General features: G+C 36.9%; 1 protein-coding gene across 6 annotated transcripts in view; it reads left to right on the forward strand.

Annotated features, from left to right (window-relative positions):
- The window catches only part of MINDY3 (MINDY lysine 48 deubiquitinase 3), an 82,613-nt gene continuing 63,598 nt past the window's right edge, over positions 1,193-20,207 (forward strand). Inside the window, exons 1-4 of one of the 6 annotated variants that reach the window (XR_299132.3) lie at positions 1,195-1,525; positions 13,414-13,493; positions 17,173-17,233; positions 18,935-19,108. Coding sequence is in view for 2 of the 6 variants with exons in the window: in XM_003130735.6 (XP_003130783.1) it covers positions 1,432-1,525; positions 13,414-13,493; positions 17,173-17,233; positions 18,935-19,108 (409 nt within the window). In the remaining 4 variants the exon portion in view is untranslated. Of the gene's footprint in view, positions 1,526-13,413; positions 13,494-17,172; positions 17,234-18,934; positions 19,109-20,207 lie in introns of those variants that run through there. The other 5 variants (XM_021064830.1, XM_003130735.6, XM_005656813.3 and 2 more) reach the window with 5 other exon arrangements.

The following is a 20,207-nucleotide window of genomic DNA, read 5'->3' on the forward strand; positions in this document are numbered from 1 at the left end:
AAGTTCCATTAAAGGTAAATTTCATTCTGTCAGCTAATACTTATTGAAATCTAGCTAAGTTATGGCTCTTTAGCAGGTACTATGAATAAGATGAGACCTTGGCTTTCATAAATGTGTATCCCAGGAGAAGGATAAATAATTCTTTGTAAATAGAAGTGATGATAATTATCATAAGCAAGTTACAGATAAGGTGCTACAAAATTTCAGAAGATAAAAATTTTCCTTTATATTGTAATGACTGGGGAAAGCTCTATTACAAAATGCCATGTGTACTAGGTCTTGAAAAATGGGTAAGATTTGGTTTGAAACAGGATAAAGGATATTCCAAAGGGACTAACAATTAGAAGGAAGACTATGGATATGGTTGAAGCTCTTTGAACAATTCCTTTTAACTACAGCAAAGGCTGCTTAAGTTGAAAATAAAGTATAAATTAGCAAACCCTCGTATTTTCTACATGACAGTAATTCATCAGATTAAATGCCTTTTAGTTTTAAATTCAAAGCTCAGCCAGAATAAGTTCTCTTCTTGAGCATCATAAACCTAAGTTTTTACCCAAACGAAATGTAATTGAATGCCCGTAAATGATTAAAACCTGGTCTTTAGTTCAGGTGTTGCCCACACACCCTACAGCATTGAAACTTGTAGATGAAACTGCTCTACCTTTTACAAACAAGCAGCTTGGAATCTGTTTTCATATAAATGCCTTTGTAATTCTGCAGAGACATTTCTAAGGCATGATGCACCACAGTCTCTGGTTATGTTAACAGCTGGTTTGACTTATACGATTTATCAAGAGGCTGATAGCCTTCAATTTATCATGGTTCTCTACACAGACACGGCCGTTTTCTTGCGGAGACTCAACCATCACCTTAAAGCTGCAGTTTGGAATAATTCAGATTTCAGAATTTTAAGGTGGAGGCTCTGTTCTGAGCGAGCCCCTGGGCTTGGGCCTCGGTGCCTCCAGACAAGCTCAAAGCAGTGCAGTGAGAATGGAGTTTTCCAGGATGGTAGAAATATGCCAGCGCCCATGGGACGCGGTGCTCCTGCCAATACAAAGGCAGCCACCGGTCCAGCCGGTCGGGCACTAAGTTCAGAGAGGCCAGTAGCCTCCGCAGGTCCTCAGCGCATTCTGCCCCCACTTCCGCTTCCGGGGAGGTGACGCCCGGCCCTCCGGCTGTAGGGGCGGGAGCGAAAGCGGAGCCGGAAGCGGCCTCAGTACTTCCGGTACGGGAAACTCTGCTGCAGCTCCGACCCGGCTTGACAGGCGCTGTCCCTGCAAGTGGAGCGCTCTTCTTTCGCCTTCCTCGGGGCTAAACCTTCCAGCTCCTTTGCCGCCCGCCGTCCCGCCACTCCTGTCTCGGAATCCGCCCCTTCCCCATGTGCCGGGGCAGGAGTCCTGAAAGCCAACACCCGCTCGCCGGCACCCGATCATGTCCGAACTGACTAAAGAGCTGATGGAGCTGGTGTGGGGCACCAAGAGCAGCCCTGGACTCTCTGACACCATCTTCTGCCGCTGGACTCAAGGTACCCTGGCTGGACTCGCAGGTCCAGTCGCCGCTTCCTTTTGCCCGGCGAGAGTCGAGCCGTGAAGCCTCTCGCGCCAGCCCCCTCGCGTGCCCCGTACTCTGTCCCAATTACCTCGCTCAGCTCGGAACCTGGACTTCCTAGAAACGCCCTGCCAGCCTTGAGGGGAGAGGTTGAGTGGGAGAATGGTTCCAGCTGGGCACTAAATATCCAAAGAGCCTCTCCCACTTCCTGGGCTGCCTTTCGGGTGGACAAGAGAAGGGCTGGTTGTTGGGCTGCAGGGTGTGACCCTGAAGGTGTGCCGAGTGCCCCGGTGTCTCTCCAGAAGTGTTCTGGCCGCCTGGATCCTTACCTCCCTAACAGGGCTTCGTGTTACTGGCGTTTGGTTTTATTTTGGAGAGAGGGAAGGCCATCTCAAAGTCGACGATAGTTAACTGCGAAAAGCGATTTTGTTCGTATTTTGGTTAGGCGTGGTACTCGGTGCATAAGTAAAATGTTGCTGCTGCATAGGGTTCTCTTGACCCAAAGTATCCCTGGTTTTGAGGTGGTTTAGTATCTTGCAATTAAAAGGAAGGGGGATCATTAGAAATTCCTGCCGATTTAATTGCCCCCACAGGATTTTGAGTTATATAAGTTTTATTAATACAAATAATAGTGAAATTTAAAATACTACTTATTGAATTTCAGCGTTGTCTGAGGCTCTGCCCTGGGCACTTAATGCTCGTAATCATCCGTGACTCGTAAGTTTTAATATTAAAACACAGCAGACACATTAGTTAAGGTGACTTAAAAAAAGACTGTGGTGAGGTTAAGAGCAGAGCCTTTGGAGTCAGAAAGATGGGTAATGTATGAATGTAAAACATCACAAGGCAGTAAATAATGGGCAATTAATACTACTATTAAAATATTACAATATTTATTGAGAAAATGCCTATTTTCAAAGGATTTGGGGGAAATTTAGCATAGTAAATCTAACTTCATAATGTGTATTTATTAACGAAAATTCAGGATAAGTAATCCCTTTTTCCCTCCCAGATACTTCTAAGAGCTGATAAAATTAAAATCATAATGTATCACAGCCAATTAGGTTATTTAGTCCATTACTCTCGTTTGGAAGATGAGAAAAACAAGTTGCGACGGCTAAATGAGCAGACCAAAGTCACCCAAATGGACAGAACTGGGAGCGAATTTCACCTCTCCCAGCTCCTAAAACAAACTCTGTCTTCGTTATTTTCCTTTGTGTTTCTAAACTCCCCATGTAATTAGTTTGGCTCCTTTTACACATTTAATTGTCGCTAATATGTTCTGAAACCTTGGACATCCACATTGGCAGATTTTATTTGAAAATGTACTTTTTGTCTTATTTCTTTTAATAGTCAACAGCCCTAAAGTACACAAAGCTGTGAAAGATTGAGAAGTTTTACTTCTTGTTAATTAGTTAATAAGACAACACAGAAGAAGGAGATACTAGGCCTCATTTATTTTAATACTGTTGTGCAGATTCAGGGAGAATTCGGAGAAGCAGTTCTAATAATGACTAAGAGCAGGCTTTGGGAGAGGCATACTTGGGTTCTAGGTTCAAGCTTTTTTTTTTAAATTTATGTAAGCCTCAGTTTCCTTCTTTGGAGAGTGCAGATAATAGTAGAGCCAATCTTGCAGGGTTGTTGTGGGGATTAAAGGCAGGTAAATACTTGAGGCACTTAGCGCAATATCTGACATGGAGTCAACACTCAGAAAATGGTAGCTTAATTTAAAAAGTGTTTAGACCAAGGCAAAGATCACTCTCTGGCCATGCCCTGACAATTGCAAGAAATTGTTTATTTGATGGATAATCACTAAATAGAACTTTATAATGACATGTTAGAATGCACTAGCCACCTTTTAGTCGTAGAGAGTTTCCTTAAGAAGATTCATTCAATCAGTACCATTTCAAAATAAAAGGTTATTTATTTATTTATTTGCTCTTTCAGAGAATGCAGTTATATTGTGGCTATGTAATTCTTCAAGCTCTTAAATTGATCATGATTTTAAGGCAACCAAGTATGTATCTTTAAGTTATCACTTCTGAATCAGCGGGATGTTGTTATTTATTTGCTTCTGTTGACTTTGTATTCATTTGTTCAATCTGAGAGGCAGAAACCGTTGCTGAACACTGCTGTGGCAGTGATTTGGAGATTGTGGGAATTGGCACACAGCAGTGCTTTGCTGAGCTTTGCCTTACTGCATTTATAATGTGACATCAGCTTTGGCTTTATTTCATGGTCTATAGCTATTCTTTGAATTGACAGCTATAATCTCAGTAGTCTTTCGGCATGGAAGCGAGTTATAAGTGTAAGGTGTTTGGGGTGAATATTTATAGAACTGTGTCCAGGGGTGTTCCATTTATGAAACTGACTGGTCATGTTAAATTCCTTTGATATGTTAAACAGCTGCAGGAGTTGGGAGTTTTTCCTTCTCTCTTGTATGGGTAGTTTTAGATAATATATTAAAGCAGTAAGCTGCAGAAGTGGCACATAGTTTTTGTTTGTTTTAAATTCAGTTGGCAGTTGTAGATAATTCTCTTCTGCAAATACTTACTCTTAAAAAAAGAAGGATATTTTTTGTTTTCTGCCAGTTTATATTTTGAAGGTAATAAGTCACATAATTTAAAGATTTGAAGTTGTTTTGCTTAACTTGGAACTTTACTCCCTACTTCTGGCTCGCTTCCCTCCTGCTCAATTGCCTATAATACTTTTTCAAGAAAAGCTTGTATTTTCTCATTCCTTCTTTGTAAGCACCATTTAGCTGTCCTTCTCCCTTCTTCTCACAAACTAGATACTGTTCTAGGCTTAGACTTGGTATGGTGGGAGGGAAGACAAATAAACAATAATATAATATAAATTAAGTATATGTGATAGTTAGAAGGTAAAGAAATAGGGAGTTTTAGGGTAAAGTAACCTGGACGGGCCTAACACTTGAAATAACTGCATCATGCAGATGTGTGAAGAGTGTTCTAGGCAGATAGGATGGCCATTAGAAAAGACTTAATGCAGATTGTTTATGGCTTTTTTCAAGTAACAGGAAAGAGGTGGTTTGGCTGGAGAGGGAATGAGAGAAGGGGACAGTAATGAAGACATTATAAGAAATAATACGGCCCAAATCATATAAACATTTAGGGGCGATTGTAAGGACTTTGGTTTTTATTCTGAATGAAACAGAGAGATCTTTGGAAGGTATGAAGCAAAGGAGAGACAGGACATGACAAGTTTTTAAAGGATTGTCCTAAATTTGAAGATAGACTCTAGAGTATTGAGTGAGACAGCACGACCAAATGAGAGACAAGTGCAGTGATTGGGGGTAAAAGATGCCTTAAACCCAGGATGGTAGTAGTGGAGGTGGTAGGGAGTGGTTGTGTTGACTGCATCCCAGCAGAACTAAGATAAGAGTCATCTTACTGTAATGCACACGTTTTGACTTAATTGAGAATTTGTTTTCTTGTCAGTATCGATTGTCTGGCCAAGGTTTGGCAAATGTTTTCTGTAAAGGGACTGTGCCTTTATTGTCTCTGTCTTAATACTCTGCTATTGCAGCAAAAGCAGCCCTAGATAATATGGGTGTGGCTGTGTTCCAAAACTGCAGTTAAAAAACAAGCCAAACCCGGATCTAAATTATAAACTCCGAGAAGCCATTTTTTCCTTTTTTCCTGTCCCTTTTCTTACTTTCTTACGTTGTTTCACCAAAAGATTAGTCAGAAGAGAAACCCAGTTTTGCTGGTCAGAGCAGTTGAGTGTGTTTTGGGATGGAGGTGGGGAGGGAGATATAGTTGGTTGAAATTAGAGTCTTGGACTTTTGGTATAGGACAATTTTTATGTAATACGGAAAAGAGGGGATTCCAAATAACTTTGGAAAAAGCGAGGGATAAAGTATAAAATGTATTTAGGAGTTAAAATGTTGGGATTAAAGTCTGAAAGTATGATGTTTATTATAATGTGATTTAACATTTTACCGAACTATTAAACTCAAACACCGGTGTCATTCATTTGTCTTCCAAAGTGAAGGTAAGTTAATATTGTGGATCATATTATTTCAGAGATTTTTGTTGTTGGGAGCCTTGTATTTTCAAATACAGATTTTCCTTTCCCCAACCTACCTAAATCATAACTCACCTAAAACCCAAATTTTTAAACTCATAATTTATAAACTTACATGACAAGCTTAACTTGATACTTTAAATACATTATAAATATGACTTATTTTTTAGTTCAAAGTATCTTAATGTCAAATATTTGTATTATGCTTTATAGTTTTGAAAATCTTGCTTAATCCTTGCAACAACCCGCAAAGATAGCAAAGGATTAATGTAGTTATCCTCCTTTTTATAGATGAGAAAACTAAGGCATAGTTCAGATTCCATTCAACCAATACTATCTAACTTGTAATGACATTGTCTTTCTATGGCCTTTTGTTTATATGGAAGGTTAGAACTATGGAGGTGGTAGTTGTCAAACTGGTTGGAATAATGCAAATAAGTCATGAAAATAAATGACTGGAAAATTGCAAAGAGGTTCGTGGCTCAGGTTTAAATTAGTTATAAGCTATAAAACTGAGACAGACTTCTGTGTTTCTAGTGCTGTGGAATGTGATAAAGAATCTGTATTTAGGATCAGATGCTTTAGATGGCCAATTTCGGATCTCATCAGAAAGAAAACATCCATTTTGTGATGCTAATTCCTCTTGAAACTAGGAAATAATATGAATATGAGAACACTTGGTAAGAAAACTTATATCCTAAAAAATTCGACCTCAAGTGAAACCGTATTATGGAGGAGATGCCTACTTGGCATAGTCCTGCTGTTTTAGGATAAAATAGTTAATTTCCATTTATCTGACTTTATTTCATTTTAAGCTCCAGTAGCCTTTGTTCATTATCAAATAACACATTGACACATGTATATTGTAATTAAACAGAATTTGGCATAAAGCAGATCTGCATAAAATTCTCTCTGTGGTGTTTTTATCTCTAATGTATAAAAGTAGTTCACCATAATACATTTCAAACTAAAAGTCCCTATCCATGGATTTGGAAAAGTGATTTACATTACTAGTAATTTTAAGGAAGGCCAGAATCCATTACAGATACATGTTTATCACAACCCTGAAAGTTTGGAAGAGCCCAGTTTCAGCTCTGCTCTTAGGCCTAACAGCAGTAACCCTTTGCTTCTTCTCAGCAGGAAAAGAGGTGAACAAAGAGTGGAGGCCCCTTGGCTTCACCTCTTGTTTCTAGGTTGCATCTCAGATTTGATTGTCTTGATGTGATAACCAGCACCCTTAGTTTTCAGTTGTCCTTATTAAATTTATCCTATCCCAAGTTCCCACTGTGGTGCAGTGGGTTAAGGATCCAGTGTTGCTGTAGCTGTGGTGTAGGCAGCCAGTGTGGCTTGGATCTTGAGGCCTGCAGCTGCAGCTTCAGTTCAACTCCTAGCCTGGGAACTTCCACATAATGCAGGTGCGACCCTAAAAAGCAAAAAAAAAAAAAAAAAAATTGTCCCATCCTGTCCTAAATTTAGCCTCTGTGCCCAAGCTGTTGTGTATTGCTGGAGAAAATTGTGATCAGCTTCCATACAAATGGAGTAATTAAATCTTAGCTGAACCGTCAATATTCTCTTAGCTCTTTATCCTGTCTCCTTTTCTTATGTTTTTTGGAATTAACATTCTCCTCAATTTTCTACCCACCTCAGTTCTCCTTGATCTCAATCAGTAATATTTCTTCACTTCCTCTTGGCCTATATTTTTAACTTAGGAGGCTGCTAAGATTTCCGTCTCAAGTTTTTTAAATTCAGAACCCCATTATACTCTTAAAAATTATTAAAGACTTCGTATTTTTCAAAATTTTTTAAAATTAATGAGACCTGTGGCACTATTTTACATTTTAAAAATTTTCTTAAATGTCTATCTCATGAGAAGACAAGATTCTCCCATTGTTTCTCCATTCAGTCTGTTATAAGATGTTGTTTTGGTTGAAGTGTGTGCAGAAAATCCACCTTCACACAGATATGCAAGTTGGTAAAGTAGTGTAATAGCCTTTTCAGATAATTGTGGATATTCTTTGATACTACACCAAAACTTGACAAGTGGTAGTAACTCAGAGTTTAGTTGCAGTGTGGATTCTGAAGCCACATCAATGAACTTTTTGTGTTCTGTTAAATTAAAATCCATTGGTTAGTACTTGGAGTAGATCTTTTACCCAGACATTAATTTCTTTTTTTCTTTTTACAGCCACACCTGCAGCAAATGGAAGTTCCTGAACCAGGGGTCAGGAATGCCAGATCTGAGCTCATCCGTGACCTATGCCACAACTTGGGCAGCGCCGGATCCTTAACCCACAGGGGGAGGCCAGGGATTAAACCCTCACAGAGACATTGAATTCTTAACCTGCTGAGCCACAACGGGAACTCTGATGCATTCGTTTCTAACAGCATGCACTAGTTATTTGGAAGTTATCTGCTGGCTTATGCAGAGTTTCCAGATGTTAACACATTTCATTATACAATATCAAAAGTCACATTTATTGCTATCTCACTGATCTTGTCAGAAGAAAACTTGAAGTATTGAGAAGTTGTCAAACTCACAGTACTGGACACAAGTTTTCCAGAATTTTAGTTTTTACTTGAAAACTTGAAATGTTATCACTGGCAAAAATACTGTCAGTTGTTCTCCTTGAAGTACCAGGCTTAGACGTCATTCAGTTCTGAGAAAAAGTCTGAATGATCATAGTTTGTTACTAGCTCTTCAAAGCAAAAATAGCGCTCCACAGAAAAGCCATTAATTCAGCTCACAATTTGGAAGATTACATGTGCTTTTCTTTGAGACAGCTGTCAGTCATCATACTAGACATGTAGCGGAGATGCTTTCTGGGTAGTTTCCATTTTGTGGCACAGACAGTTTTTTTCAAGAATATTGTATCAAGGTCAAGATTTAATAAAACTAACATCAGTAAAGACTTTCTTAAGGTACATCAGTTTTTTCTGTGTGTTTGAGAGTGAATAGTGTGCTTCCTTATGTAGTGACTGCTGTCACAGTTTAATGTCACTGCCTTGACGTGTACTCAGGCACCAGCAGCGTAACCCGCTCATCCTTTTATACCATCACTGTAAATGTCAACACAGTGAAAAGGACAAATAACGTCTTAGTATTATAATTAAAATAATTTTAACCTCTAGCAAGTTCCTTCAAAGGTCTCTAGAACTTCTAGGGGTCTGTGGGCCACACTTTGAACCTACCTTACCCAGTCTGCCACCACCACACCACACTCAGTTCTTGCAAGACTTGGAGTCCTTAGTCCTTAAACTGTTCTCTTTACCATTTCACCACTCTTTTTCCTTCTTAAAAACTCATGCCCTTTAGTCTGTAAAATAATAATTCTTTATAACTATCCTTCAATCTGTCATCTTTTTTCCCGTCACTTATTTAACAAGTAGTTTGCATTTCTCCTCCTCCTATTTATTTATTTATTTATTTATTTATTTATTTTTGCTTTTGTTTTTAGGACTGCACCCGAGGCATATGGAGGTTCCCAGGTTAGGGGTCAAATCAGAGCTGCAGCTGCCAGCCTACACCACAGCCACAGCCATAGCAACGCCAGATCTGAGCCACGTCTGCAACCTATACTACAGCTCATGGCAATGCTGGACCCCCAACCCACTGATCAAGGCCAAGAATTGAAGCTGTGTCCTCATGGATACTAGTTGGATTCATTTCTGCTGTGCCGCAATGGGAACTCCCTCTCCTTCTTCTTGTATTCTGAATTTGGCTGCTCTCCCTAGCATTCTGATTTTTTTTTTTTTTTTTTTTGCTTTTTAAGGTCGCATGTATGGCACATGGAAGTTCCCAGGCAAGGGGTCCAATCAGAGCTGCAGTTGCCAGCCTACACCACAGCCACAGCAATGCGGGATCTGAGCCACGTCTTCGACCTGCACCACAGCTCATGGCAACGCCATATCCTTAACCCAGTGTGCAAGGCCAGGGGTCAAATGCACATCTTCATAGATACTAGTTGGGTTTATTATACTGAGCCACAGCAGGAAGTCCCTGAATTTCTTTTTTTCATATTCCCAGTGATATGCTTAATCCAGTATTTTTATTTATGTTTTTATTCCACTCAGCAGCATTTGTAACAGGTGACTGTGTTTTACCTTTCAATTCTTCATCACTCTCCTTTGCTAACTTGGCCTCTGGTCACTTTTTAATGCACCAGGTTCAAAATGCACCAGCCTCATTATTTTTGTTCTACATGTTCTCATTCACTTTAACTGCCATGGTTAAGATGATTAAAGTTGCTTTCTCCAATCCTAACCTCTGCCTTAAGCTCCTGACATCTTTTTTTTTTTTTTTAACCAAATTGTTGATTCATATTTTTGAGACTGAAATTAGAAATAAACACCTGCATTATATTCCCTCCTAAAGCTTCAGCAAGCCTTTATTAAGCATTAATTATATAACATATTATGAAAACAGCGGCAAATATAATAAGCAAGGTACCTATAACACAAGACAATAAGTGAACAATAATATAAATAGAGATGATAATAAGTACTGGTTGTGCTGGGGGATGATAGGAAAGATCTACTTACTTAGACTTATCTGGAAATATCTCTCTGAGGAGTTAATACCTAAACTAAGTCTTTAATAATGAGAAGGATTCAGCTGTGTGATGAAAGAAGGAAAAAGAGCATTTCATGCAAAGGGGACAGCAAGCATCAAGGCCCCAGGTAAAAGACTGTGGGATGTTCTAAAGGCCTAAGATCGCTATAGATGAGGAAGGGAAGAGTGAACTGGGGGAAGGTGGGGTTGATCGATGATACAGGCCATGAAAAGGCCTGAAAAGGAGTTTGAATTTTATTGTGATTGCAGTTAGAAGCCGTTGAAGTGTTTTAAGCAGACTTGGACAGAAACTGATTTCAATTTCTAAAATATTTTTCAGGTAACTCTATGGTGAATAGATAAGGGGTGGGGTGGAGGTTGGGATGTGGATAGAAGGGGGGATGTGGTTGGAAACTCTTTAACAGTATTTCTCAGTGAAAGATGATGGTGATTTCATCCTGAAGGTGGGCTAGAAATGAGCAGATACAAAGTCTGAGGGCCTTGAACCAGAGGACCATTACCTTGACAAAGTGAAACCTTAAAGATAAGTCAGAATTTTTTCAGAGGATGGGTTAGCAAGTTTCAAGAGGAGGGAGCAACAGCTTGTTCAAAGATAAGAAACTGGAGAGGAAATGGGTGTCTGAGGACCCGAAAGAAGTTCTACATGTGTGGAGGCTAAAGAGAGAGAGAGTGGCAAAGGATGAGGTAGGAGACAGAGGCAGAAACCAGACCTTACCGACCATGTTAGAGAATTTGGATTCTGTCTGTGGCTGGAGTTCTCATCTGGGCTCTGTTTGGGAATTATAATGGAAACCTTGGAAGTAGGTGAATTACCCAGGGAGAACATGTAGAATAAAAGAAACAAGATTCTAAAGCCAAGACCTGAGGAGCGTTAAGCATGTAGAAGGAGTTGCTCAATGAGAAGAAACAGAAAAGGAAAATTTGGCACAAGATGGACCACTAAAACAAGGGCGAAACGTTTTTCAGGTATCAGTGGTCAGCATTTCAGGTGATTCTCTAGGAAGTTCAGTAAGAAAAGACTTGAGAAATAGGCTATCTGGTGAGAATGAGTTTGATGTAGTCACGGGTTGAAAACCAGATAATTGTGGGTTGAGTAAATTGGAAGGTAAGGAAACTGAGATAGTGTATGTAGACAACTGGGTCCTTGAGAGAGTAGGTTTGGAGTTTGGGTGGATTTTTTTTTTTTTTTTTTTTTTTTTTTTTTATGGTCCAGGGATTTTTTTTTTTTTTTTTTTTTTTTAAATCAAGATTTTACTTTTTAGAAAAATTTTAGGTTCATAGCAAAATTGTGGGCAAGGTACAAAGATTTCCCACATACTTCTTGTTCCCATAATAGGCACAGCCTCCCCTATTATCATGTACTTCAACCAGAGTGGTACAGTTGTTACAATTGATGAACCTGCATTGACCCATCATTATCACCCAAAGTCCATAGTTTTCATTCTTCGTGTTGTACATCCCACAGGTCTTGACAAAGGCGCAAGGGTATGAATCCATCATTATAATATCATAGAATATTTTAACTGCCCTAAAAATCCTCTCTGCTCTATGTATTCACCACTCCCCCTACTCCCTGCTCCTTGGCAGCTCCTGATCTTTTTACTGTCTACAAAGTTTGCCTTTTCCAGAATGTCATATAGTTGGAATCATATGGTTATGTAGCCTTTTCAGATAGTTTTTTTTTTCATTTAGTAATATGTAATTAAGGGTCCTCCATGTTTTTTCACAGCTTGCAACCTAATATCTTTTAAAAGCTCAATAATATTCCATTGTCTACATATACTATTTATCCATTCATCTCCTGGAAGATATCTTGGCTTCTTCCAAGTTTTGGCAATTGTGAATAAAAGTATAATAAGCAATGTGTGCAGGTTTTTGTATGTGGACATAACTTTTCACTCCTCTGGGTCAATACCAAGGACCTTTTGGTAGAATCTAAATATGATTGAAGTGTAAAGAGAGAGGAGATGGGATGGAATGGGATCCTCCATTCTATTTCTTATCTCACTTGCTGTCACCTAGTGTCTCGAGCTAGAAACTGCATAGTCAGCTCAAGTTTCTTTTTTACAGAGCCTTTGCCCCAATTGCACATACTCATCAAATCTTAATTTTTGCCGTAAAAATACTCTTTGGATATAGCGTCTTCTCTCCACACAAATGTTACTTTTATTAGTTTGGCACCATCTCTATAGGTCTGTTAAAACAGTTTCTTCCCCATTCTGGTCCTTTAAAAAGGAAAAGAAAAAACAAAACAAAACAAAGGCCAGTATGACTCTTACTATTTTAATTAGCACTTGTCTTAGTGTGGCCCTTCCCAGTCTGTCTGCTTTCCCTCCTCCCATTTACCATCTTCCCCTACCCACCGCACCCCTCTTGCCCCCCCATCCTGCTCTTCAGCTGCGTTAAACCTCCCTCTGATCCGTAAATTTGTCCTGCTCTTACCAAATCTTTTTCCTTTAATAAACGTGTTTTCTTTACCTGAAAGTCATTCTCCACCCCTTGCCTCTCTGGTAAATTTCTATTCAAGGTCAGCCTCAAAGTCTGTTGTGACTTAGGCATAGTCAAGCTTTTCTGTATTCACAACACTCTCTTCATGCTTCTGTTGTAACATTTATTGATTTTAGTAATTATGCGTTCATATATCTCTCTTCACCTGAACTGTCGGCTTCTCCAGACCAGGGACTTTTTCATTCATATATCCTAAATGCTTGGTGTGGTATCTGATGTCATTAAGTGCTTGTGGTATGGATGACTGAATTATAACCATTAGTGAAATTTGACATATTCCTAGCATGTTGGAGTTGGAAGTGATCATTTTAAAACAAGGTAGACTGGGGTCCAGGGAGATTGAAACTATAAAAGATACTCTCTGAAAAGGGTCCTAAAAATTCTGTATAAATTTGTGGGTAGACTGTCTAGTCTTCCTTCCAGTAAATTATTTAAAATCAGATTTAGTGTCCTTTTACTGAAGTCCACACTTTCTCTCTGGTCCACTTAGGTCCCTGAGTGCTGAATCATGTGTGTGTACGTGTATATGTGTGTGTTTGTGTGCATTTGGTAGGGAGCCATATCTTTTTCCAAAGTGTTCCTTGATCCCCTCAAAAGTTAAGAACCACTGCATGTGACCAACTTGGAAGATATTTTGCTGTTATGATGAGTGATCTTTCTCAAAGCAAAGTACTTTAACAAGTCTTTTAGCTTCTACTTGAATTATGTTTTTAATCTTTACTACTTGCTTTCGTTTTTAGGGTTTGTGTTTAGTGAATCAGAGGGATCTGCATTAGAACAGTTTGAAGGTGGCCCCTGTGCTGTTATTGCACCTGTTCAGGTAACATAGACTACTTTACCAACTCCTTAGAGGGACGTGTTCAAACGTTTCATACTTTTTGTTTTCTGATACCTGTACTCTATGTAATCATGAGGCATGATCAGTTACCTCTTAACGTCTGTTCATACAAATTGCTTTAAATATCCAAAATAAAAATGAATTCAGAACATGAGTAGGTTACACAACAGTGGCTTGTGGCTGTCTTCATTTTTGAGAAAACGTAATATGTGTTCCCAGACTTTGAGAGAATTTAGAAGTAATGATCATGACATCTTTCTTACACGGTGATTCAGTGGAGTAATAACATTTTTATGCCAAAGATAGTTACGCCATAGCAGTTGGTACTATTTACATTTGTCTTGTCTATAAAAATGATTTTTATAGAATGTTAAAGATGAGTTAACATTTTCATGGCCTAAAACTTTATCAATTTTTAAAATATGTTGATAGTATATACTGTTGTAGGCTCTAGCTTTTGATCTTTAAAATAAAATTAGTAGCCACTGATTTCAAACAATTCCCAAAATAAAAAGCAGACTTTTTTTCCTTTGCATGAAAGATAGGGTTAATCTCACTACATGTATTTGATTCTGATGTGTTGCATTTTTTGAAATTCAAAGGCTAATTTGCTATAAACCATTACGTTATTAAAATGGAGAATTGAATTTTCAGTTTGCTTTAATATTTACAATGTCTAAACAGCAGTGTAACTTCAGAACTGTTATAAAAAGAACCTTGAATTTATTGTTTGTTTTAATCAGCACATTTTGAAAATACATATTTAATGCGATATTTATTATTCATTGGGCATGAAGAATGCATTCCTGAACTGTTAGCTGCAAAGTAAATCTGTCTTCCAAACCTTATACTCCATACATTTACATTATTAAATTTAAAATGTATGAAGTAGAAAAAAATTCCCCTTTATGGTTGATTCTAAAATATGTCTTCTATAGATAATTATTTCTTCTTTAGAGAGTAAAGTTGATAATCTTTTTTTATTAGTAGAATTATTAAAAAAAAGAAAATTTGGAATATTTGCGTTTTGCTTGGCAATTACATACTATAAAAAATAAAGTTTAACTAAGAATACTTACTAGAGCTGTTATGTTGCATAACTTAGGCAGATTTTGGGTGCTAGTAGGACTATTACTATCTGAACTTGAAAATTCTTCATCCTGTCCATATGCAAGTTAGATTATATTAACACTGCCCCTTTTGGGCTGTAATAGTACCCTGCGGTCTATATTGCAAGTCTGTGACTATATAAATGCAAGGTAAACCACAGGAGTTTCATGTTTTATAAACTTCAGTAAATTTCCAAAATGATAGTTATTTTTGCAAGAGGAGTTGCTATGTGACAAAGGATAATTGTAATGTTCACAATCCTGATGCATCTTTGAAGTAGGACCTTAGTGTCATAGTCACAAAAATGTTTTCAATCATAGAAGAATTGTCTATAGTAATGTTTCAGTGTAAAGACAAAACTAAATTACTATGAGTAAGGAAGGGAAATGAGCAAGTCCAGATACTAAACTTTTTTAAACTATAAAAACTAGAACATGACACTTTTTGCTAGAAGAAGAGGCATATCATGGAACGAAATAGATAATACAATGGTAGACCACATTACGTAAAATAATTTACCAAGAATTAATCATGAACCATGCAAATCAGAAGTTGAATAAAATGTAGTTTAGTAAATGTCACTGATATGAATGGTTGATAACTTCAAGGGAAAAAATGAATTTAAGTCATCTCATACTTTATACCAAGTGTATTCTTAATTTAATGTTCAACCTCAGAAAGCTAAAAATAATGTATCATCAGCTGTCTAATAGAAAGGATGAGTCCCAAGCCCAGAAAAATACTGTGATAATGTTAACAACAAATGAATCTTTCTTATATGAAGAACTTGTACAAATTGGTTAGAAAAACCCTAAACCTCAGAGGTGAAATGGGCAAGTATATGCAGCCATCACAGGTGGAATGATGCTAGACAACCAAAGAATCAGAATGTCTAATCTCACTAGGAATCCAAGAAAGTACAAATAAAACTGTAGCTCTGTTCTATTGCTTACTCTTTCTAAACTTAGATATAAAATAATCACTGTTGCCTATAAGGGTAGGATGATGCTGGCACATTCAGGTATCTCTATTAGTATAAATTTGCAGTTTGAGTTAGGGAGAAAATTTGGCACAGTAATAATAATAGTAATGCATATTCTTTGATGCAATGATTGTACTTCTGTGAATCTCTCCTAAATAAATAATCCTTAATATTGAAAAGGTTGTTTTCAAGAAAAAGCATTTTTTTAGAGCAAGTCCAGATGTTTTATCTTTATAGCAGTTTTTAAAAAATTGCAAACAACCTCATGTACTGTAATGTAGTTTAAACATGGAATAGTGTTTAAGAAAATTTTAATAGCTTGATACGCATTTAGACATTAAGAGTTCTAGGTAGGAAATGTGTGGGAAAACAGAAAAATGGAAGCCAATCACATACCCATTTTGTGCCTCATTTAAAATTTAAAATTGCCATGAAAGAAAGTCTAGAAGGACGTATATCAAAATGCTAACAGTGGTTATATTAGTGGTGAAACAATGGATGTCCCACCTCACCTTTCCAAAATTTGTGATGTAGTTATTTTACTCGATTTTATGATTTTCTTTATTTGGAGGAAGTTGTAGTTTTTGTAAGATTTTATTTCAATGAGAATATTATAAAATGTTATTCTTTTTCTTTAAATACTTTAAATTCATTGCTTATTAGGTGCCAGGTACTGTGCTAAGTGTATTAATAGATTATCTCATACAATCCTCACTGCAACCTTTTAAAGTTTGTGCTATTACTATGCTTAGTTAATAAAGTAATGGAACCAGGATTCCATTGGAAGTCTATCCAGCAGTCTTCTTATCTGTATACTACTGTTTGAAACTTTTTTAAAGTAAGAATCACCATAGTAACCTTTTTCTGGACTCTGCCCCCTAGAGATACAATAGACTCTGCCTTTGAAATAAACAAGTCAGTTGACTGGGATGCAAATAGCCCTTGAGCTACAGTTTGAGAAGGAAACACTGTTATACACTGAACTAAGTCACTATTGCAACATAGTTGGCTCACTTAAGGAAAGGTTAGAAACCAGTTTACTTTTCTTTGGAATCTTAAAGCTTTTTGAGTTAAACCAGAAAGTTAGGAGCTCCTTATAATAAAGTGATGGCCCACATACATAGTGATATAGTTGTGTCACAAATCAGAGCTAGTAGAGCAGAATCACTTTGATATTTAGGTTTCTTTTCCCCATGGAATCAAAGAGAAATGAAGGCTTTTTCCTGGTCTATAGGGCCTTTATTCTGTGAATGGAGCAGTAAACTTACTTAATTTTCCAGTTATGTGGTTCTTTTTCTGAGTCAGTTCTTCTATTTGCCAGAAAATATGTATTATAAAAAAGGAAGAATTGTATGGCGTTAGTATCATGTTTGTAGTAGTATATTTTGAATAAGTAATTATGCTCATTTACTGTTGACTGTGAAGGGAAAACATTTGAGATTTGCGTAACAGTAGTCAAAAGATCAGAAAGGAGGGACATCTTACTTTTTTTTTTTTGCATTTTAAAATAAAAGAATGATACAGCTGTTTTTAATGCGTTCTAATAATTATCGCTTTAATTGTATAAAGGCATTTCTTTTGAAGAAGCTCCTGTTTTCTTCTGAGAAGTCTTCTTGGAGGGAGTGCCCAGGTATGATAGCTGTCTTTTTATCAACTTTTGCTCCATTTTCTGTTGTAGAAATGATCCATGCAGCATTTATCGGCAGTATTTTAGTTGACATTGTCTATCTTTAAAAAGTAAGCTATCAATGGGTTATTTTTTTTTTTCTTTTTTTTTGCTGAGGTTTACTTTTTAAATGTTTCAGAAAGTTTCATGGACGACTCCAGAATTTAAGAGGTGCATTTCCAAATTTGGTTTTCCTAGCCAAGAGGTATAAGGCACGATATTGTAAAAACTAAGGGGAAAAGCCTTTATTTCATTTCCCTGAACTGTTTGTTCAACAATATGATGCCATAAGGAACGGCCATTTATGTTTGTTTTACCTTATTTAGCTTTGAGTGAAAACTCAGGATTATCTTTGTATTCTTGCATCTTTTAATATAATGCCTTACACAATTCAAATAATACTGCAGGTAATTCTGAATTAAATCATAAATCAAGCTGTCATGGCTTCTGCAGTGTGATTAAGTCTGAGAGCTATATGTGCTATCTGCTAATAATAAACATTTGCATTCCTCTTGACAGTTTACAAAGATATTTCCTTCACTTAGCATGATTTTATGCAAACTCACAATAACTGCTGGAAGAAGGGAGGATGTATTATAATCACAGTTTTGTATGGAAGGGCAAAACAGCCTCCACTCCAAACCATGCACATAGAATCTACTAGTGGATTAAGAGTTAAAGCGTCACTGTCATGTGTTTGTAATTAATGAATAGGCTGAAATGCAAAATAAATTTCAGTAGAGAAGAAACTATTCAAAAGATGCTATTAACATGGTCATTATAATTAGTAATATTTATAGTATTTCTTGCATAGAAATATATTCATGTTGATAAAAAATTTATGTAGCATTGTCATAAATGCCGTAAATGCTCTAGTGGCTATCAAGTGAATGGCACAGGTCCTGCCTTTAGAACTTTAAATCTATCAGGGGAGAGAGAAACCTCCCTGTAGCATAAAATTTTACATCAGATGTATATACCTCTTTGCCCCTTTGTTTGTCAGGGAGTAGGACTACTTCTAGAGATTAATACTGTTTGAAAGGGGGAGGGTGGCTAAGGTTCAAGAAGAAACTGAGCTTTTGTACTATTTTCCGTAAACATCTAATGCTCTGATCACTGCAGTACAGCGTCAGTAGTGTCTGCATTATGAAGCATAACCGCAGTGGCCTCCGCTAATGGAATGTATTGTGACATTGTGTGTGCTGACAGTTTAGGATCTCATTATTCTCACCCCTGTGGGACAGGGAGATCAAAGACATGAGACTAACTCAGAAAGTGGAAAAACAGAGGTCTCAGCAGGCTCTTACATTGTGCCTGGTTCTACAAAAAAGGAATCCTCATGGTTTAAATGCTCCATTTGCAGCCTAAAAAGGGGATGATTAGATTAATATCAGGTTATTTCATATAGCATATCCTTTCTTCTGATTAATCCTGCATTTTCCAGGATCTTTTTTCTCATTAATGGAAATATTTAATAGAGGTGACATTTTAACCCTCAAGCACGTTGTTTATCTAACCTCTAATTTAAGATCAGTTGTTGGATTTTTCTCCGCTAAAATTACTTGATTTTCATTATTCAGTTAACGCATTCTTAATATTGTTATTTATGACAGGATTTTTTTCCCCAAAGAAAACCATTATAACTTATACTTTGGTTATTTTTAGAGGAAGAGCGGAAGGAACTCCTTTGTCATACCTTATGTGATATTTTAGAAAGTGCTTGTTGTGACAACTCTGGATCATACTGCTTGGTTTCATGGTTAAGAGGAAAAACAACTGAGGAAACTGCTAGTATTTCTGGGAGTCCTGCACAGTCTAGTTGCCAAGTGGAACATTCTTGTAAGATACACTTTTATTTCCTGAAATAATTTCTTGTACGTTTGTTTTACTGAAACTATTGAAATTTTTAAAGTAAAAAAGATTTAAATTTTTTTATAAGGTCTCTCTTTTTTTTTAGCCTAAGCTTAATTCATGAGTTTTGTTAGTTTTTCATTTCCCTTTCGATTATTTTAATTTCTGGAGGATATTACATTTATTTTTGCATCTCCTAAACTTAGAAAAAAATTCTAGTTAATTTCTGCTTAATGACAGTCCCTTTTGAGCTTTTGAACTCTCATTTAGAAAGCTTAAAGAACGTATTTCTATAGTCTTTAGTTTCAAATACCTTAATGTTTTCTTTGGTGTTGGGAAAAAGAGGGTTGTTTTGTTTGTTTGGTATCTTTAGTTGCTTTCTAAAGCAAAGATGGAGACATTTTTCTTCATGACACATTTCTTTTCCTCCTGTACTTTTTGGACATTGTTACTATATATGAATTATTTTAAGGTGGTTTTAATTGTGAATTTTAATTTTTCCTTCCTTAAGCTTTCATAAATAGAAGATTTATCTTTAAAATAAAATAAATAACAGTTATTCTTACTTACAGAAATTATATAATCTGTGGTCTTTTAGTATTTGAAAATTCTTTGGTAATTGAGCAAAAACCTGCCAGAATGAACTAGTAAAGTGGAGACTTCTGGTGGCACAGAAGCTAGATAAAAAGAGTTGCTTTTCTGGTTTTCTTTTCAGGAATTATCTTACTTTTAGGTGGCTTTTGATAATTAGTAGTTCCAAGTCCGATATGTTGAATAAGTGACTCATTCTACCTGTAGTGTGTTCCATTAACTATCATCTCTGCGGAAATTGTTTTTAAAGAAATTGGACACCCAATTTCTAGAAAGTAAATTTCAACCCTGGTGATCACTGGGGTGACAGATGTCACAGCCAGATCGGCCTCACATTTGAAAGTAAATTTCAGTTGGTTGTGATAAACCAACTTTTATCTTGCTTTCCCTAGAGGATGGTCTGTGGGCACATTGTCTCCTTCAGCTGAAATATCTCTGTGATGTCAGCATCTTTTTTCTTTTATCTTTGCAGTTAGAGTGGCAAATTCTACTAGTA

The sequence above is a fragment of the Sus scrofa genome, chromosome 10, assembly GCF_000003025.6.
Source record: "Sus scrofa isolate TJ Tabasco breed Duroc chromosome 10, Sscrofa11.1, whole genome shotgun sequence".
In the NCBI taxonomy this organism is placed as follows: Eukaryota; Metazoa; Chordata; class Mammalia; order Artiodactyla; family Suidae; genus Sus; species Sus scrofa.